This window comes from Physeter macrocephalus, chromosome 8 (genome assembly GCF_002837175.3).
Source record: "Physeter macrocephalus isolate SW-GA chromosome 8, ASM283717v5, whole genome shotgun sequence".
NCBI classification, from domain to species: Eukaryota; Metazoa; Chordata; class Mammalia; order Artiodactyla; family Physeteridae; genus Physeter; species Physeter macrocephalus.
Genome location: NC_041221.1, coordinates 107,538,079 through 107,558,644, shown reverse-complemented (window position 1 = coordinate 107,558,644; position 20,566 = coordinate 107,538,079). Strand labels below are relative to the sequence as shown.

The 20,566-nt window shown below is 33.9% G+C and overlaps 1 protein-coding gene across 2 annotated transcripts in view; it reads left to right on the top strand.

The window, feature by feature from the left end:
• The window catches only part of PJA2 (praja ring finger ubiquitin ligase 2), a 380,196-nt gene that overhangs the window by 342,642 nt on the left and 16,988 nt on the right, over window positions 1-20,566 (top strand). For both annotated transcript variants that reach the window (XM_028493128.2, XM_024126081.3), the window contains 3 exons: window positions 845-1,030; window positions 11,782-11,967; window positions 17,597-17,708. In XM_028493128.2, coding sequence (XP_028348929.1) covers window positions 845-1,030; window positions 11,782-11,967; window positions 17,597-17,708 — 484 coding nt within the window. The remainder of the gene's footprint in view (window positions 1-844; window positions 1,031-11,781; window positions 11,968-17,596; window positions 17,709-20,566) is intronic.

Genomic DNA, 20,566 nt, shown 5'->3' with positions numbered 1-20,566 from the left:
GTACGCGGGCCTCTCACCGTTGTGGCCTCTCCCTTTGCGGAGCACAGGCTCCGGACGCCCAGGCTCAGCGGCCATGGCTCACGGGCCCAGCCGCTCCGCAGCATGTGGGATCTTCCCGGACCGGGGCACGAACCCGCGTCCCCTGCATCGGCAGGCGGACCCTCAACCACTGCGCCACCAGGGAAGCCCTAAGGAGATTTTTTTATTAACCCTTTTATCACATTTTTTCATTCCTTATCTAAATATTCTCTTGAGTTGAAATTTATTTTGTGTTCACAGTCCTACCAAAGGACTTCATTCAGTAAAGCTTTGTCAGTGCTGCTTTTTATGAATTGAATCTCTCTCCATTGTAAAGTGTTTTTTGTGAAAGGAAGAAAAAAGTAAGCTTTTAAAACATGGTAATAGTGAAAATTTATTCATAGAGGATATATCAGTTGTCAATATGTAATTAGAAAGTTGTTTTAAGTCAGGTGAGTAATAACTCTATTATTTATTCCAGATAGCATTTAATCTGGCATTACCGAATAAATTACTGAAAATTTTGTGTAGAAGTATGTCTAAAATATAAAGAACCTGTGTCTAAGCACCACGGAATTAGTTACTTTAATGAAGAAAATAATAAATTGATAATTGCATAACTTACCATATGCTATATTCATTTGAAAAAGTTACATTCTGCTGAATATTTATCTCTGTATTTATTTTTTAAATATGTTAAAATTTAATTTGCACCTGATGGAACATGTAGAGAATCAGTACTCCACTCTCTACCACGATGCCTGGTTAACACTCCAAATGATAAATGCACTTGTAATGACAGTATATTTCTGTTCTAAATTTGCAGTTCAGAATGCAGTGATGGAGAATGGTCTGCCTCTTTGCCTCATCGATTTTCTGGTACGGAAAAAGATCAGTCCTCAAGTGATGAAAGCTGGGAGACTCTGCCAGGAAAAGATGAGAATGAACCTGAACTACAAAGTGATAGCAGTGGTCCCGAAGAGGAAAACCAAGAATTATCTCTTCAGGAAGGGTATGTTAACAGTAAGATTTCTTATTTTTATGCATACTGCACAAGAGTGTTATACATCACATTCAGATGTTGGATATGCTATTAATTGCATTTACAAGCCCTATGTAGGACCAGTAGATCCTGCTGAATTTTGTTATGCTTTCGGTATTTTCCAAAGAACAATTAAATTGAAAATACTGGTAATTACAGTGTCTTGTCTTAGATACAGTATGTGTTTCCATTTTGCTTTATTAAAGAAACCTTGGACATTTAAAAGATCATTTTGGTAAGTCAGGTATGAGTGAATCAGAGCTGCCATTGCTACTCAGTGAAGACAATAGCAAGGGAGAAGGGAAGCCCTCAGAGGGAAATCAGTGATTTTTTTCATGGAAATGCAGGCAGTAGGAAAAGTTGAAGTTTTACTATTTCTCTCTAATTGCATTAGATGATATCTCCAGAAATTAGTGGTTGATGATATATATCTTTGTCTTTTCCTAACTTTAATGGGAATGCTCTAGTGCAGGGCTTGTCAAATTTATATTACGAAGGGCCAAATAGTAAATATTTCCAGTTTTGTGTGTCAGTCTCTTTTGGAGCTACTCACTTCTACTGCTATAGTGTAAAAGTAGCCATAGACGATATGTAAATGAATGGGTGTAACTGTCTTCCAACAAAATTTTATTTATAAAACCAGGTGGCAAGCTGGAAATAACCTGTGGGCCATAGTTTACCAGCCCTTGCTCTGCTAGTATTTCCCTAGTAAGAATGATTCTGGGTTTTAGGTTGATTTCATACATATATACACACACATACACAATTTTTTTTGTCTTAAATCACACTAAGGAAATTTAAAAAAAATTTTTTTTAATTGGGGTATTGTTGCTTTACAAGGTTGTGTTAGTTTCTGCTGTACAGCAAAGTGAATCAGCTATATGTATACATATATCCCCTCTTTTTCTGGATTTTCTTCCCATTTAGGTCACCACAGAGCATTGAGTAGAGTTCCCTATGCTATACAGCAGGTTCTCATTACTTATCTGTTTTATACATATTAGTGTATATATGTCAATCCCAATCACACTAAGGAAATTTTACCGTTTTGTATTTTATAGGTTTCTGGCAAGAATGTTCATTGAATTTTATTAAAGTCTTGTTAGCACCAATGGAAATGATATAATGATTTTTTACTTTTGGCCTAATGATCATGAGCAATTATTCCGTTACTAGATTTCCTAATATTCAACTACCCTTACTTCTTCTATTAACCCAACATGATCACATAGTCATGGTTTATTGTTGTTTTAATGAGCTGCTAGATTCTGTTTGCTAATATTTTACATAGGATTTTTATATTGAGACCTGTAAGTATGAATTGTCTCTAGCTGTGTTCTGGTTGGGTTTTGTGCTTTTTAAAATTTTTTTCTTGATAAGTTTGATACTCACTTTGCTAAAAGACCATATATATATATATATATATATATATATATTTGTGTGTGGGTGTATCTTTTGGTGTTTAAATAGCTATTTATTCCTTTCAAGACTGTTAATATTTGCTTGTGAAACCTTCTAGGCTTGGTATTTTGTTGTGAGGGAGTATTTCTTTGATAATTAAATTTTTTTTCTATGATAATTGGTTGGTTCTAATTTAGTCTCTCAAGGGACCTATTTTGGTAAATATGTTTTCTTAGGAAAAAACTATTTCAACTTGGACATTAAAATTCTTACTTCTCAAAAAGTATAAATTTCCAGTTTGAGATTACTTCTGTAAGAAACTCTGGAAATAAAGCATATTAGAAAATTTGTAAAGCAAGAAATGTAAGAGCATAATTGGTTTTGATAGTGGTAGGTTGAGGTGGCATTTTTTTCCTCTTCCTAACATTATGTTTGATCATCTCTAATCGCTATTAGTTAGTTTACTAAGCTTTATTAAATTTTTCATATGTAATTTGTGATAGTAACTATTCATGCAACAAATATTTATTGAACATATAATATGTGCCAAGCATGGTACTGTATCCTGGGATTATATCAGTGAACAAGACAAATAAGATTCTCCCATGAAGTTTACATTATGGTGGGAGAGCCAGGTAATAAACAAGATACAAATATGATAAATTGCAAACTGATAATTACTGTGAAGGGAATAAAACACCAATGTGATAAAGTAACTGACAGGGGCTTACATTAATTAGAGTGATCAGGGAGGACTTCTCTTAGGAATTGACTTTTGAGCTGAGCTCTAAAAGATGAGAATTAGCAGTTAGTTGAAGGAGAGCTTTCTAGGCAAAAAGAAAGATGAGAGCAGAGGTACTGAAAAGAAAAGGGCTTGGCGTGTAAGAAGGTAGTGGGGCTGAAGCAGATGAGTGGAAAGAATAGTAGTGTGAGATGAAGCTGGCAGGAACCAGACTATGCAGGACATGTAGCATCTGGAATTTATTCAGAGAGCAGTGAGATTTTAAGTGGGGAATTAACTGATTTGACACACATTTTTAAAGTATCACTCTAACAGCTTTGTGGAGATCGAATTGGAAAGGGACTAAAGTAAAAAAGAGGATGAGAGTGGATTAGGCTGTGAGGTAGGTAGTGAGAATTTTAAAAGGTTTGAGAATATTTTTGAGTTATAAATATTAGGAAGGATTGGGTGTGAGATGAGGGAGAAATCAGTCAGTTATGCCTACGTTTTTTGGTTGGAGCATTGGGTAGATGTTAATGTCATTGACTGAGATGAGGAAGCCTGAGGAGAGGACTGGGAAGTAGGAACTCCTTTTTGAAATTTTAAGTGCCAGTTAGACATGCATTGTAGATGGCAGGAGGCACTTGGATATTTAACTTACAAATTTAAGGAAAGTATCCTGAATTGTAGGTAGATGTACAGGTATATGTATAAACAGAAACACATTTGAAAATCATCAGCTACTTGCATTGATATCCTACAATAATAAAACCAGTAATTTGATTTAAAAAAAATAGAAGTCAAGTGGTGAAGGGGGACAGAACTAAAATGCTGGACAGCAGTAGTATTTCAGTTGATGGAGGAAGATGATGGGGGAGATCGGAGTTGAAGTGTATAGTTTGGGAGAGGTCTGAAAGTTAACTGTTGACATAAGTTAAATTTGTATGGTAAAATTTCAAGGGTAACAACTACAAGATAAATACAGAGTATATGTATTGAAAACCAGTAGAAGAGGAAAAGAGGAATTTAAGACATGGAAAAAGAACATTTAAAGTCAATCCAAATAACATTTTTAAAAAAAGGAAGAAAAAGCATAAAAAAGGGAAGAAAAGTAGAGATGAAAAAAGCAGGATGTAAGAAAAAGTCCTGTAATAAATATAAATTGCTTACTCTCTGCTTGTGAAAGAAAATCTTCAAATCAGTTGGATTTTTTTAAAGTTAAATGCTGTTTATAAAAGACACACTTAAAGCATTAATATACAGAAAGATTGAAAGTGAAAGGGCAGAAAATGATATTTCAGGGAAACACTAACTAAAAGAAAATGGACTAATTATACTAACATTAGCAATTTAGACTTAAAGACAGAAAAAGAATTAATGGGGAGAGTGAAGGTCACTATGTAGTAAGTCCAATTTACTAGTAAAATGTAGCAGTTTTAAACTTGAATGCACAGACTTAAAATATATACATCAAAATTTAACCAAACTAGAGAATAATGACAGATTTTCTGTCATATTAGAAAATTTTTATTAGAAAATTTTTAAATACTTCTCAATTAATAATTCATGGATATAAAAAATTAATTGCAGATTTGAACAACTTACTTAAGCATGCTTTAATGAACACTGTATGCTGTGGAATACACAAACACACAAAAACTGAACATGTACTAGATTGCAAAGTACAGGTTAACATATTTCAAAGAATCAATATCCTGGAGACCATTTTCTCTGACCACAGTGCAATTAATTTAGAAATAAATAATACAAATATAAATTCTTAATATATAAATATACTTTATGTGTATATAAAACCCTCCATGCATTTTAAATTATCCATCCTTTTAAAAAAGCAGTAGGACAAAGAAGAAATCATACTAGAAGTTTAAAATGCTCACCAACTCAATGATAATGGAAATACCACCAATCAAAATCTGGAATTGCAATGAAATTGATATTTAAAGGGAAATTTACCTTTATAAATGCTTATGTTAGAAAAGAACAAAAGCTGAAAATGGAGTAGCTATGCATTTAACTTAAAAAACAGAAAAGGAATATTAGAATCAACAAAGAAACTAAGGAGATAAGAATTAGAATTAGGGAAGATAAGAACAAAAATCAATAAATCAGAAAACAGTTACGATAGAATCAAAGAAATCAGAAGCTGATACTTTGAAAAGATTAAGAAAAAGAGACATTCTACTTGATAGTGAACAGGAAAATAAAGGTGACACAAATAAATAATACTGAAATACAAAAGTGGACACACCTGCAAACACAATAAAGTTTGTATAGACTTTTTAAAAAGAGTACTATGAACTTTATACCAGTAAATTTGAAAACTTAGAAGAAGTTGACAAATTCTTAGAAAAATAGAATTCACCAAAACTCACTCAAGAAATAGGAAACCTAAATAATGTGATAACTATTACAGATACATAATCAGTGGTTTAAAATCTTCCCATGGAGAAAACAACTGATCCAGGTGATTTTAGAGCTGAATTCTCTTAAACTAAACTTTCAAGGATCGTATCACACTACCCTTCGAGAGAATGGAAAAAGAACTATTTCTCCAAGTCATTCAAATAAGGCCAATATAACCCTAATACCAAAAGAGTTTGTGAAGAAAATTATAAACCTATTTCATTCATTAAAATACACATCAAAATCTTAAACAGAATTATTGGAAATCTGAATTTTTAAGTGTATTTTTTTTAACAGATAAAACTCAGTTACCAATCTGAGTTTATTCCAGATATGCAAAAGTAGTTTCACATTGAATACCTGTAAATGTCATCACCAAATCATTAGCAAAATACAGGAGAAAATTCGTATGATAAATTCTGTAGATGCAAGGGAAAAAAAATAACTTAGTAATGTTCAGTGCCTCCTTATAATAAAAATTCAGAAACTAAGATCAGAACAGAATTTCCTTGCCCTCATAAAAACTATCTAAAAAAAATAGAAATCATTTCAATAAGGAAGCATTAAAAAAAATTCCCCCTTAAGATCAGGAGCAAGACAAGTTGTACCATTTCTGTAGCCATTGGGGGGGGGGCAAGTATTAGCATGGCAGGATGGGAGAATAATAAAAGGCAGAAAAATAAAAGAAGGTGTAAAGGAAGAGACACTGAAAAGGAAAGAACCAAACTAGGAAAATATATTTATAGTATAAAGTCTTAATGTGCAGAATGTATAAAGAACTCCTAGACATCTGTAAGAAAAACTGACAGTCTGATTGCAAAATCATCAAAACATTGAGCAGGTAATTCAATGAAGAGGAACTATTAATGGTGAATAAAAATATCAAAAGATGCTTACTTAGATCATTAGTAATCAGGGGAGTGTACATTAAGATTACAAGGACGTATCATCTTTTACCCACCCATCTGATTAGCAAATATTAAGAAATATGACAATATCAGGTGTTTTGGAGGATATAAATCAATTCTTACACACTGCTTGTTGAGGTGGATATTACCCAAGTATTAATTAATAAGAGAAAAATTAGTGGCATATTCGTACATGGAGTATTACACAGCAATGGTAATGAATCAGCCACAGCTACGTGCAAAAACATGGATGAACCTTAAAGATAGAATGTTGAGTGAGAACAACCATTCCTGGGAAAATGTGTATGATACCTATTTCATAAAGCTTAAAAACAAGCAGTAGTAAATATTTTCTTTAAGTATGCAAAAATAGTGAAAACATCTTTCAAAAAGCAATGGAGGAGGGGCTTCCCTGGTGGCACAGTGGTTAAGAATCTGCCTGCCAGTGCAGGGGACACGGGTTCAATCCCTGGTCCAGGAGGATCCCACGAGCTGTGGAGCAGCTGGGCCCGTGCGCTGCAACTGCTGAGCCTGCGCTCTAGAGCCAGCGAGCCACAATTACTGAGCCCGCGTGCCACAACTGTTGAGGCCCTCACTGCTGAAGCCCCTGCTCCGCAACAAGAGAAGCCACCACAATGAGAAGCCCGTGCACCGCAATGAAAAGTGGCCCCTGCTCGCTGCAACTAGAGAAAGCCCGCGTGCACAGCAACGAAGACCCAGCGCAGCCAAAAGTTTAAAAAATAATAATAATGAATATTTTTAAAAAATTTTTTTTTTAAAAAAGCAATAGAGGGACTTCCCTGGTGGTCCAGTGGTTAAGAATCCTCCTTGCAATGCAGGGGACGCCGGTTCAATCCCTGGTCGGGGAACTAGGATCCCACATGCCACAGGGCAGCTAAGCCTGCACACCACAACCAGAGAGCCCATGTGCCACAAGAAAAGATCCTGCGTGCTGCAACCAAGACCCGACGCAGCCCAAAAAAATGAATAAATAAATAAATATTTAAAAAAAGAAAAATGCAGTGGAATGACAACAGCATCAACAAGATAATACCTTGTACTGTGGTCAGGCCAAGGGGATAGGAAAAGTGTAGAAAACAAGGTATATGCTAGTCAGTGGTAATATTCTAGTTCCTGGCTTAGGTGGTGGGTTTATGAATGTTCAGTATAATATGCTTTATAACTAAAATAGATTGTATATATTTTGCATTTGAAAAAAAAGAAATTAAAAAATAAAGGGAATTGAAGGTGAGAAATTGGAGATACCCAATTCTTTATTAAAGGAAAGGGATTACAGGTGGATTTTGGGCCTAGAAAAGCATTGTTCTTGTTCTCACCCCTAAAAACCTAAAAGCATGATTGTTTGCTTGTAGAATGTTCAAGAAGAAAGTAATTAACTGATAATTATAGCAAAGGTAAAGAAGTTCTTGAGAAGATAAGAAGATGAGAAGGGATCCAGAGCTCAGAGAGAGGGTCTATAGGAGCAGAGACTCCTCCATTGTAACTAGTGGGAAGGTAACAGGTAGATACAAGTGTAGGTAAGTCTGTAGATTTGCTGCTGGGAAGAAAAGATGAGTATCAAGTGACTTCAGTATTCTCATTGTTACTAGATGTTGAGAGATGGGGAGGATAGGAAGGTGAAATTTAAGAAGTAAAAGGTGGGAAATGGGCTTTCAGAGAACCAGGCAACAGACTTACTAGGTAGACACTTAGTAATTGCTGGACAGTATTAAGTGTCCATTTGAGATTTATGTTTTTGAATTTAAAGTTAAATTAGAGACATCACACTTTTGTATTTTTCTTTAGGCTTTTCCAGCTTTTATGGTGACTTTACAAACTTTTAATGTAAATACTCTTAACATTTTTTAGTAAAAATTTAATATTGAAGCTTTGAAGTAACAGTATAGCCTGTAATTAAGAGAATATCATGTGGGTGTCTTCTAGGATTTTCACTGGAGGTAGGTTGTGCAGATACCTGATGGGGCATTTTTGGCTTCCTGTTATGGCAGCAGCATTCATTTCCTCCAAACTGTGCTGAAATTGATCAAAAGGAAAGAACAGATTGGCAATTTCCCTTCCCAGGTGGAAATACTTGTGAGGTTGGTAATAGTGGTGGTATGGCTTCTGCATCTTCCATCTACTGGGTTACTTTTTTAGACTTGACCATTTGGAGGTATGATTAGATAATGTGTCTTTTTAAGTCTCATAAATTACTGTGTAACACTGTAATGACATTTTGTTGATTTTGAATTACCAAAATGAAGAAAGGGCCTTGGAGGTCTAAATTTTTGTGAATGTGTTACATATGGTGTGTGTGTGGTATGGGCATATGTGTATATATATATAGGGAGGAAGAAAACAGAGATTGCTGAGATGTTTTCAAGATTTTTTTAAGCATCTAAACTTACATTATATACTTACATTCCCATGGGAATATTTGTGTCTCTTGTTAGCTACATAAAATGAAAGATACTTTTGACCCCATTGTTCAGAATCGCTTTTTTTTTTTTAAGATCAAAATTCCTTTTGTTATACTATCAAGCCAACTCCGGCCCAGCACATGGCTACTCTTCTAGCCTGATAAGTTTTGTGTTAAATGGTGAATGAACTTTATGTAACATGTTGAAAGCATATGCTACACAGCACTTAATTTCTGTTTCTGTAACTGTGTTATAATGAGTCGTGAAAGACAATCAAATGTTTAAGCAAAATATGTAGCCAAGAATTGTTTATATAGTAAAAGAGTATTAATGACATTGTTTATTGATTCAGAATTATTTCTTATTTTAGTTTTCTTCTTTGAATATTAAAAAACTCATAAATTAATGTTTATTTCTTATACTGAATCATTTTCACCAATGTATTTGAGTTTTATGTTATGTATCTGAAGTACAGAGTAACAGAGTCATTTTGATGGCTGTATAATAGGAAACAGAAATGTAATTAGAAATAACAGACATTTCCAAGGACTATTCTGGGCTTAATCTCTAAATTATTTGACTTTTAAAAGATTATTTTTCAAGGATTTATTATTACATTTGCAACACAGAGAGAGAGAGAGTACCTATGATGTGTCAAGCACTTGTTACAGGAAGTGAGGCTACAATGATGAGAGACAACATGGTATTCCCTTGGGAAGTTCCCAGTCTAGGAGAAGACAAGTGAGTCACCAGAAGAGTTAGGGTACAGTGTGGCAAGTACTCTCATAAAAGTGTGAAGAGAGATATGCTGCTTAGGAATTTTTAGTTTGATTTTGTATTTTAAAACCATTTGAGGCTTAATTTTTCATTGGACCTAATTATTCACGAAAAGAAAGCATCTACTATCTTTATGTATTAGACATTAAAAATTTGACAAAATAAGCACATTTTGTTATGCTAATTTCTCTGATTTTACGAGACTAAATCTTATAAATGTGTTATTCTGAAGTGTAGTTTAGGATCGGAAATTAAAGAAACATTTATGAGTTTAGCTATACAAAGAGATACTGTTTCTTTGTATTTAAAATGTGTTGATTCTTGTATGTGGGCATTATCTGCATCTCTTTCATAAATATTTTTATCCCTCAAGTTAAATTTGCACATTAGAATAAATAGAATTCTAATTAGAGTTGTTCTTCAAGTTGAATTACATAAATTGTTGTATAACATTATTTCTCATCTTAAAACCCAAACTAAAATTAAACTTTGCCAAGACTATAATATTTAACCTCTTTTTGATATAGTAAAAGGTATTTTTTATTAAATAAAATGAAAAAGAAAATCCTACCAGTATAATTTATTTATAAATGGTCATTGCAGCCTTGAAATACCTTTTTTTCTTATATATTATAATTATTAATATTTCTCAATTTGGTCTTTGTGTCCAGATTTTTGGTGTTTTGACTTTTCTGTGTTTTCTTTAATGTGTGTGTTGTGAAATTTAACAATCTGTTTATCTTTGGCTTCAAGGTTTTGCATAATGTTTAAAATGACACTGAGATTTTTGTAAAAATGTCTCTCCTGATTCTTCTAGTACTTTTTTTGTTTAGTGGTGTTGAGGATGGACATGCATTTTTTAAAAGTAGATCTGGAATTTATTTAAGGCTAAATAATAACATAGAGATTTAACTCCCTCCCTCCAGGTGGCTACCCAGTTGTCTCAATATCATTTGTCGAGTGATCCTTTTCCTTATAGTTTTGAAATACTCTTTCATCTTTCTTATTTTCTTTATTGATTTCTCTGTCCCTGTTTCTTTGAGCTTATTTTCTAGTGGGAGAATAACTAACAGTAAACAAATAATAAAATGATAAGTAAAAGTAAGTTCTGTAGTGAAAACAAGAAGAATGACATATAGTCAGTGACTGGTGATCTACTTAAAATGAGTGGTCAAGACAGGCTTCCCTGAAAGAAGTGACATTTACTCTGAAAACCAAGGAAGGAGGCTGTGCAAAACTCTGGTGAAAGTACATTTCAGGTAGAGGAAATGGCCCCAAGGTGAATGACCTCCATGTGCTCCAAGAGAGGAAAGAATAGTAGGAGTATAGTAAATGAGGGATGGGGGAAGAGTGGTGAGGAACATAGGAAGAGTTGGAAAAGAAGGCTGAGGGGAAAGCATGTATTATGTAGAGATTTGTAGGCCGGGCTGAGCACTTGGGTTTTATTTTAACTGCGAAGGGAAACTACTCAAGATCAGGGCTTAAAGATTCAGATTGTCTAGGATGAGTTTTTCTTATTTTTCTCTTGCAAAAGAGGAAATATAGGAACACAGATAATATGTATATCAAATAAATAGGTTATGTAATTAGGAGCTATTTCTATATACATATGACTCTATAACAAATTTGCTTCCCTTTTAAATAATTTTACATTTTAAAGAAAACAGATTTTTAGAATCATCTAAGTACCAAGAATTTAGAACTCAAAGAATAAAGTATCTACTTGCACTAAGTAGAACTCTTTAAAGAAAAAATTTATGATGTTTTGTTTTGTTTTTTAATATTTTCTAATTTCTCTTATTTATTTATTTATTTTTATTTTTGGCTGTGTTGGGTCTTCGTTTCTGTGTGAGGGCTTTCTCTACGGAGCACAAGCTCCAGACGCACAGGCTCAGTAGTTGTGGCACACAGGCTTAGTTGCTCCACGGCATGTGAGATCTTCCCAGACCAGGGCTCGAACCCGTGTCCCCTGCATTGGCAGGCAGATTCTCAACCACTGTGCCACCAGGGAAGACCTATGATGTGTTTTAAAAATAATATTTTTTTCTTCCATTAAAATGTTTGTATTAGAGAACAGACATCCTTGGAAGAAGGAGAAATTCCTTGGTTACAGTACAATGAAGTCAATGAAAGCAGCAGTGATGAAGGAAATGAGCCTGCCAACGAATTTGCACAGCCAGAAGCTTTCATGTTGGATGGTAACAATAACCTTGAGGATGACTCCAGTGTGAGTGAAGACTTGGATGTGGACTGGAGGTATGTAGCACAGTGTGATTACCATCCTTAATTGATCATTGAGTAGAATTTGTTTTTGATTCTGAATTATGAAAACTGAATCTCTGATAATCAGCTAAGAAATATCTCAATTTTCTCATCTGTCAGTCTTCCTCTCCCTCAAAGCTCATTTCAGATGTTGCTTCATACGTGAACTTCTTTCTTACTCCAGTCAGTGACCTCTTCCTTCTTTGACCGTTAGCTCTATGGAAGCTCACCTTATATCCTAGTTATTTATACACTTAGTGGTTTGAGGTTTCCGACTTTTAAATTTGGCTTTTAAAAAAAAATTTTTTATACAACAAATACATGTCATGTATCCCAATCTCATTAATATAACACTTAGTATAATCCTTTAAACATAAAAAGTCCATGATGAATACTACCTGAAGAATTTTAAAACCTGTGATTGAATCATAAGACTGTGGTTTTCCTTCTCCATATGGAAAATATGGAAAATATAATTGTGCCTTCTCAGAGATGTTGAATGTATGAAATTTACTTTATGCTGACAAAGAACAGTGAGCTTCAAATAAAAGTAACATATAAATTAAATGGATTATAGAATTGTTATGGCTCATGATATAATGATCAGAATTTAATTGTTTCGGTTTATAAACTTAGACTTATTTTTCAAGTGTGCAGTAACCCCCTGGAAGCAGCTAGTTATTGAGATGTAGAGGGAATGTTCCAACTAATCCCTTTTTGTTACTTTTTCTGGAAAAATCATGACTTGGTACTACCCTCGTTTTCATCTCTGCACAGATATATTTTTAAGAATTTGTCTTGTTTTTCCAGTTAAAATTCCATTACAGAAAATTTAGAAAAATAAAGGTAAGAAAAACTCATTCATACCCCTGGTAACCCTGCAGGTTTCTAGAACTTATGTTTTTAAGGCCTGCTTTGTGTCTTCAGTTTCTCTTTCTGAGTGTTTAGTTACTTCTTTGTACTTCTCCAAATTGTTCCAGACATGAAACTCAACATCTCCATGAATTCCTCCTTACTGTTTTCTTTTCTCACTCCCCAGGGGAAGAAAAAAATTATATGTTCAGAGCAGACTCTTATTGACCATGTTGTGGAAGTAGAAGTGGGGTTTCCTCACAGCCACACAAACAATTTGTAATTCCATCCTAAATAGTCTCCTCCAAAACCTATTTTCTGTCTTCCCAAACATTGTGGAAAATCAGTGGCTTCACCTAGTCCTAGTCTTGGTGATCTTGACACCCCCTTCATTTCTTCCGTCTTTTATGTCAGCCCATTCCCCTGTTAACTGAACTCCTTGTTAATTCTGATGTCTTCTCTGATGACATACAAAGTCATTACAGTGCTCAGCAGGTGACAGAATTGCCTATTTAGTGTCATCTATGTGTGTTGGGAGGCAGTTATGGTTTTATATGAGGAATTTTGTTCTTTTGCACATTTTTGAAATTTTATGAATATAATTTTTACAGCTCCATTATATAGGTGCTCCATCCTATAGATGCACTAAAATTTAAATATTTCCCCATTGAAATAGTGCAGTAAACTTCCCCCCCATAAAACTTGATCTGTACTTCATTTTATTTCTTTAGGACAGATTAACAAGAGGTGACATTACTGAGATGTGTGATATTTTTTTCAGATCTCAATGTATTGGATATATTTCCAAATAACTTTCAAAACAGGTTTCACATAAAAATTTTTTTTTCTCCACTTGTTTTTGCAGTCCATTGGTCCCATCAGCTTTTTTTTTTTTCTTAATTTATTTTATTCTTGGCTGTGTTGGCCGAATGAACTTTTTGGCCAACCCAATATTTGTGTGTGTGTGTCTTGCTTTTAAAACCTTGTTCCAAAAGTTTTTTTTTTTTTCCATAAATTCTTTTTCTTAATTTATTTTATTCTTGGCTGTGTTGGGTCTTCGTTTCTGCACGCAGGCTTTTCTCTAGTTACGGCGAGCTGGGGCTACTCTTCGTTGTGGTGCGCGGGCTTCTCATTGCAGTGGCTTCCCTAGTCGCGGAGCATGGGCTCTAGGCACGCGGAGAGTGCAGGCTCGGTAGTTGTGGCATATGGGCTTAGTTGCTCCACGGCATGTGGGATCTTCCCGGACCAGGGCTCGAACCCGTGTCCCCTGCATTGGCAGGCGGATTCTTAACCACTGTGCCACCAGGGAAGCCCTCACATAAAAATTTGAAGGTATAATTGAGGTCTTTATGGAACAAAATTTAGCTTAAATTTGAAAACTTCTAATTCATTGATGATCTTTCTGGATATGGCTGTTGTATTAAGATTTTAGAGACATTGCTGATTGTTCCAAAATTGGGGGAGCTTCAAAGTACTTTTTTTTTTTAATATGGAAAACAATTTAGCATTGATTTTAAGACAAAATTTTTGAAGCTTACTGTTCTGAATTTTGTCTAGATATGGCAACACCTCCTTATTTTCTTTTGTGGTACTCTATTCAATTTATATGGTAGTAGCTAAATGTTGATAAGGTGAAAATGTGGTTTGATTTTCATATTAAAATAGCATGTCATTTTGACAACTAAAAGGAAAAGCCATGACAAACAGCAGCAATTCTTATCTAAAGCCAAAATTTGACACACTTTATTTTCAGTTTTGCCACTGCTTAGGAAAAAAATTAAAGCCCTTTGGTTTTTTTATTTTAGCTTAAAGGAAAATGGAAAAAGTCCTCTATCAAAAGTTTGTTTGTTTATTTGTTTTGATTAAGTCACAGAAATATTGTAGAATAACCAGAGAATATTTCATAGATTGGTGTGGTAGGAGTTGATGTGGAGAAAACATAGATTTTGGATTTAGACATATCCCAAATGTACCATTTATTTATTCTTTGATAACAACTTAAGCTTTCTCTTGGTTAGAAATTGGGGTTATAATTATTATTTTTTAATAATTATTAACCTAATAAGAAATCAGGGTTGTAATAATTAACCTAATAAGATTGTGAGAAATTAATTCTTTGTGGATATAACCATGCTTTAATAATAGAATTTTTAAACTCTTTTGAAATTATTTCAGACTTACAGAAAAATAGCAAAAGTAGTACAGAAAATTCCCATATATCTCTAAGATTCCCTAAATGTTAACATTTACCACATTCATGTTACCATTCATTCTTTCCTTTCTTTATATTCATGATATTTTTTTCCTGTCGCATTTATGTGTAAGTTGCAAACATGATGCCTCTTTACTCATAAATAGCCTAGAATGAATTTCATAAAAACAAGGATATTTTCTTATATAGCATAATCAAATTGTCAAAATGAGGAAATTAACACTGATACAGTACCATTATCTAATCTACAGACCTATTCAAATGTCTATAATTGTCCCACTAATACCATTAGAGAAATTTTTTTTGGTCCAATCCAAGACCACTATGTCAGTTAACATGTTTCTTTAGTTTCTTTTAATCTGGAATATTTCCTCAGTCTTCTTTGTCTTTTATAAGTTTGACATTTTTAAAAGTACAGGCCATTTATTTTGTAGAATGCCCCTCAAGTTGGTTTTGTCCAATGTCATAATTAGATTCGAGTTACACATTTTTAGCAGGAATACCATAGAAACAATGTTCTGTTCTTCTCAGTTCGTATCAGAAGGCACATGGTGTTGAAATGTCCCATTACTGATGATGTTAATTCTGATCACTTGGTAAAGGTTTTATCTTTCAGATTTCATCACTGTACAGTTGCCATTTTTAGCTTTACATAAGCGTCTAGTGGGAAGATAACCTGTTTCCTATCAAGCTTCCATGTACTAGTTTTAGTGTCCTTGGTGATTGTTGTCTGAGACAGTTATGACCATGGTGTTTACCAAATGAATGATACTAGAATTTTTAATATTAGCTGATTATTCTTAAGTTACCAAATTACAACCAAATACCATGCTCTGAGTGTCTAGATTTGTTTAGCCTAGAGAAGAAAAGAATTATTGGGGGATAGTTGACTCCAATCATTTGAAGGAGTTTTCTGCAAAGGGAAAGTGGGCATAGTTTGTGTTGCTTCAGCAGGCAGAACTAGAGCACTTACTTCACATAAGTTTCAAACTTCTATTAGGGCTCTCCCATACTGCATGCACCTGCTTAGAACGCGGTATGTTTTCCACATGGAGGAAATGGTTCTCCTGTTTCTTGAATGCCTACTCTGGTGCCATCTCTGTGCAAGGCACCTGTGTGCATCTATTCATTTAATTTGTTTTACAGATAGAGAAACAGTAACAGTTAAATAATATTTTCATATTGTTTAACTATGACTCAGTTAAATGTGACATTAAGTTCCTATCTGACTCCAAGACTCTTCCTCTTTGCACTACATTCCACTGATAGATGAATGAGTTCTAGTATTGCAGAGGAGGTTTATTCAGTAATCTGAGTTTTAATTCTAATTCTAAAATCTGTGATTGTATGAAAATGTCTGTTCCTTTGTACCATGTGATGTCGGCTGATTTCTAGATACTACTAAGCTTTAATATATTCTTCATAGGAATACTTCTGTATCTCTGGGCAATAGATTTGTAATTTTAATGGTGGCACAAAGATTGACATCATAACTGTTTTGAGCTAGCATGTGTAACTGGATTTTTCTGACTATGATATTCAGTTTCTGATACAAATGCGAAGTCAACAGAAGTTTTCCTTTAGGTAGACAAAATAAGCTCAGTTTTGGAGATCTTGGATTTGAGGTGGTAGGAGTTCATTGAGGTAAAGTGCCCCACAGAAAACTAAAAATGTAGGTCAAGAACTCAAGAGGGATTTTGGAATTAGAAGTTTAGGAATTATCTGTAGAAAGGATAATTGAAGGGGTGGACCTGAATGTAATTGCCAAGGGAACAAGATTTAGAAAGAAGAGGACTGAGGATATACTTACGTTTTCTGAATCTTGAAATAATTAGTATTTCTAAGACTAGAGAAAAAGGAGGAACCCATGTATATGTAGGCATGGAGGAAGCAGATAAGGACCAGATTAAGACATAATATTTTTCTTCAAGGGGCTTACAACCCTTGAGAAAAAAATAATAATAATAAAAATGAGCAGTTAGGAGCTAAATCTTTTTCAAACTGAATAATAAGGGAGGAGCCCTAGTTTTTAGAAAAATAGAAGAGAGATTAATGAGATAAACTTGAGAAAATAAAATTTTCTTAAGCCCGAAGTAGTTAAGCAGTACAAGGTTAGAGAAGAAAAAGAGGCTTTGACCAATGATAGAACTAAAATAAATGCAGTATTCTTAACATGTTAAGAATACTGCATTTATTTTAATTTAGATTGGAAACTAAAATAAAGGGGAAAGATATGGTAAAGAATTAGGAGGGAAAAAGTACTACCTTTATCCCAGCTGTAAACAGTTCCCAGAGCTAGAACTAGAAACAGAGAATTTTCTTACAAACTATGTGCAGTGAGTGTGGCAGCCTATTGGGAATGGGAATGGTATCTTAACTCCTTATGCTTAGCATTTAACTTTTCTGTTGGGTTCTTCCTGCCCCTCACCCCACGAGATTTATATTAAAATATTTTAAGGTTTTCTGCTTGTAGCATCTTTATTGGCTTGTCAGTATGCTAATATAATTATATCTTCACTATAAAGGATTCCCAAATCACGGTTGTACTTTTTTTTCCAGCCTCTTTGACGGCTTTGCAGATGGACTCGGAGTTGCTGAAGCTATTTCTTATGTGGATCCTCAGTTCCTCACTTACATGGCACTAGAAGAACGCTTAGCCCAGGCTATGGAGGTATTTAGTGCTTATTTTAGTGCTCTGGTACCCATATATAGGTTGGTGGGATGCCAAGTGATAAAAATTAAAGGTTTCTTTAACTGCTTTTAAGAAAAGGTGAATAATTTTCTTATCAATTTAATAACAATTACTGAATAGTGATTCAGTATGTGTATAGAAATTGTACTTGACATCCTGCCAATTTGCCTAAAATTACAATATTTTCCAGTTTTTACTACAGAACGTAAAGTGTTTGTTTTGCTTGCGTTTAGAAAATGTTCTTCCTCTATAGAATTACTGTATACAGGTCTGTGAATCTGAATATTTTATACACACACAGGTATATTTGTTAAATGCAATTAAAGATCTCTAAAGATATATTACAAATCACTTCCCTTTTTTGGTTCTTATGGCTTCTAAATCTATCTGGCTGCTTAATATAGTTAGAAAAGTTATTCCCTCTCATCCCCACACACATACACAGGTTAATAAATGTGGCACATTTGGTTCCTGTTTGTCTTGCCTTCTCTGCTTTATTTGACCAAAACACAAAAACTTGTTCATAATTGTATTTGCCTGTGGTCAAAAGCCCAAGCATTTTCATGTTTGGGAACTTCCACTGCAATAGTGGATTTTGTTGTAAGAAGTCTTTCTTTAAATCACTATTTCCACAGTGATTTCCAAAGTAGAGGAACAGTAATAACGTGAAAGAGTCAAAAGTGAGAGAACGAAAATGAAAGAGGGAACTTTCAGGAACACTATAATACCATTTTATCTTGAAATGTTATGAGGTTAGAAAGCCCAGTTTAGATTTATAAATTAGGTATTAGGTAGATAGATCCAGACCTATTTATCTACACACACATATGCATACACAGGTACACACACAAGTTAGCTCTGCATTGGCATCATTTTTTTAAGTGTGTGTAATCTTGCATGGAGATCATTGCTGTCAATTATGCATTATAGTGTATGTTTTTCTCAGAGTGACCATAGCAGAAATACTTTGTATCATGGTGATCATTTTGAAATGTATAGAAATATCAAATCACTATGTAGTGTAATGAACTAATACAGTGTGGTAGGTCAATTATACTTCAAAAACAAACTCAGGAAAAGAGATCAGATTTGTGGTTACTAGAGGCGGGGGGTTGCGGGGAGAGGGAATTGGATGAAGGTAGTCAAAAGGCATAAACTTTCAGTTATAAGATAAATAAGTACTAGGGATGTAATGTGCAACATGATAAATGTAATTAACACTGCTGTATATTATATATGAAAATTGTTGAGAGAGTAAATCCTAAGAGTTCTCATCACAAGGAAATAACTCTTTTTCTATTTCTTTAATTTTGCATCTATATTGAGATGATGGGTGCTCACTAAACTTATTGGGATAATCATTTCATGGTGTATGTAAGTCACATCATTATGCTATATATGTTAAACTTACATGGTGCTGTATGTCAGTTATATCTCAATAAAACTGGGAGAAGAAAAAGGAAAATACTATGTACTAGAAGAAAAGTCAGAATATCGTGAGACAGGATAATACACTTAGGACTTTTCCCAGATTATATAACTTGCCTTGCCAAATTCTGACACATGGGAAACAGTGGCACAGCATGATAACCTGCATCAGGAATAGAATATATAAAGATTAAGGATCACTAACTTCCTGAGTTAAAGACATTTTAAGTGACCACATGGAATATATACATCAATATTAGAGTCTGGTTTCACAGTGGTTAAATAGTTTGTTTCCATTATTATGCTAGTGGTTTATGATTCCTACAATATGGAAATGTCTTTATAAAGAAGTTTTGAAAATTAAAAGTTTTATTATTTATTACTAATGGGAACTGTGACATTTGATTGGCATCTTGAAAGAAGAGCGGGAGAGACTGGTCATGAGAGGTCATGCTAGGTGAAGGCATTAGCAGAGTGGACAAAGACAAGAGGAAGGAAAGAATGTAGTATGTCCAGGGAACATAGAGTCTCCACATTGTTGCCTCCTGCTCTCAGGAACCCAGTGGCACTGCCACTTTCAGTTGTTCTTACCCATCTATCCTTCTGTTTCAGATTAATAGCTTTAAATGTCTCCCCTTGCCTGCAGCATAACAGCTTCTTCAGATTTAGTGCTCAGCTTTATTTTATTTGAATTTGATTGAGACATGCTTCTCTCCTAGAGAATCAATACAGTTCCTTCTTCCTATCACTCTCTAGAAATCTTTATTTTTCTAGCATGCACTTACTTATTCATTTTGAAAAATGAAACTGAAATAATTTATAATTTAGGATTTTTCCTTTTAAATTTAACACTAACATTCTTTAAATAAAGCAAAAACAAGTAATAAGACAAACTGAGTGCTTTGATTTGTTTTTTTTCTCAGCAGCCCTATCTCTTTCTAGCAGTGGTTGTTTTCATTTCTGTTATTTTTCCAGTACTAGGCTGATCTTTCTTTTCAGGTAGTAGATACTGGTGAATATATTGGCAATACACATTTGCCTCATATCTCTGTCTCAGATATGAGGGCAAAATATTTAAGATATTTAACTGTTTGAAAAAATGATTTTAAAGCTTTTTACTCACTCCCAAAGAAATCTTGGGGGGGAAAAAAAGTATTCCTTTGCACATCTTTACGTTGACATCTAAAATTTTTTGGCATAAATCCTAAGTAATATTATTTACCCTATTATATCACTTTTGCAATAAAAATATGTTCAGGAATTTAAATGTAAAAAAAAATTGGTTTAGATTGAGTATAAAATTGTTTGTTGTATCTATTGATCAAAAACGAGCTGTTATAAAATTTGATAAATAATTACTTAAACATAAAGTAAAATTTTACTAGAAATGCATCTCTTAATGAGATAGT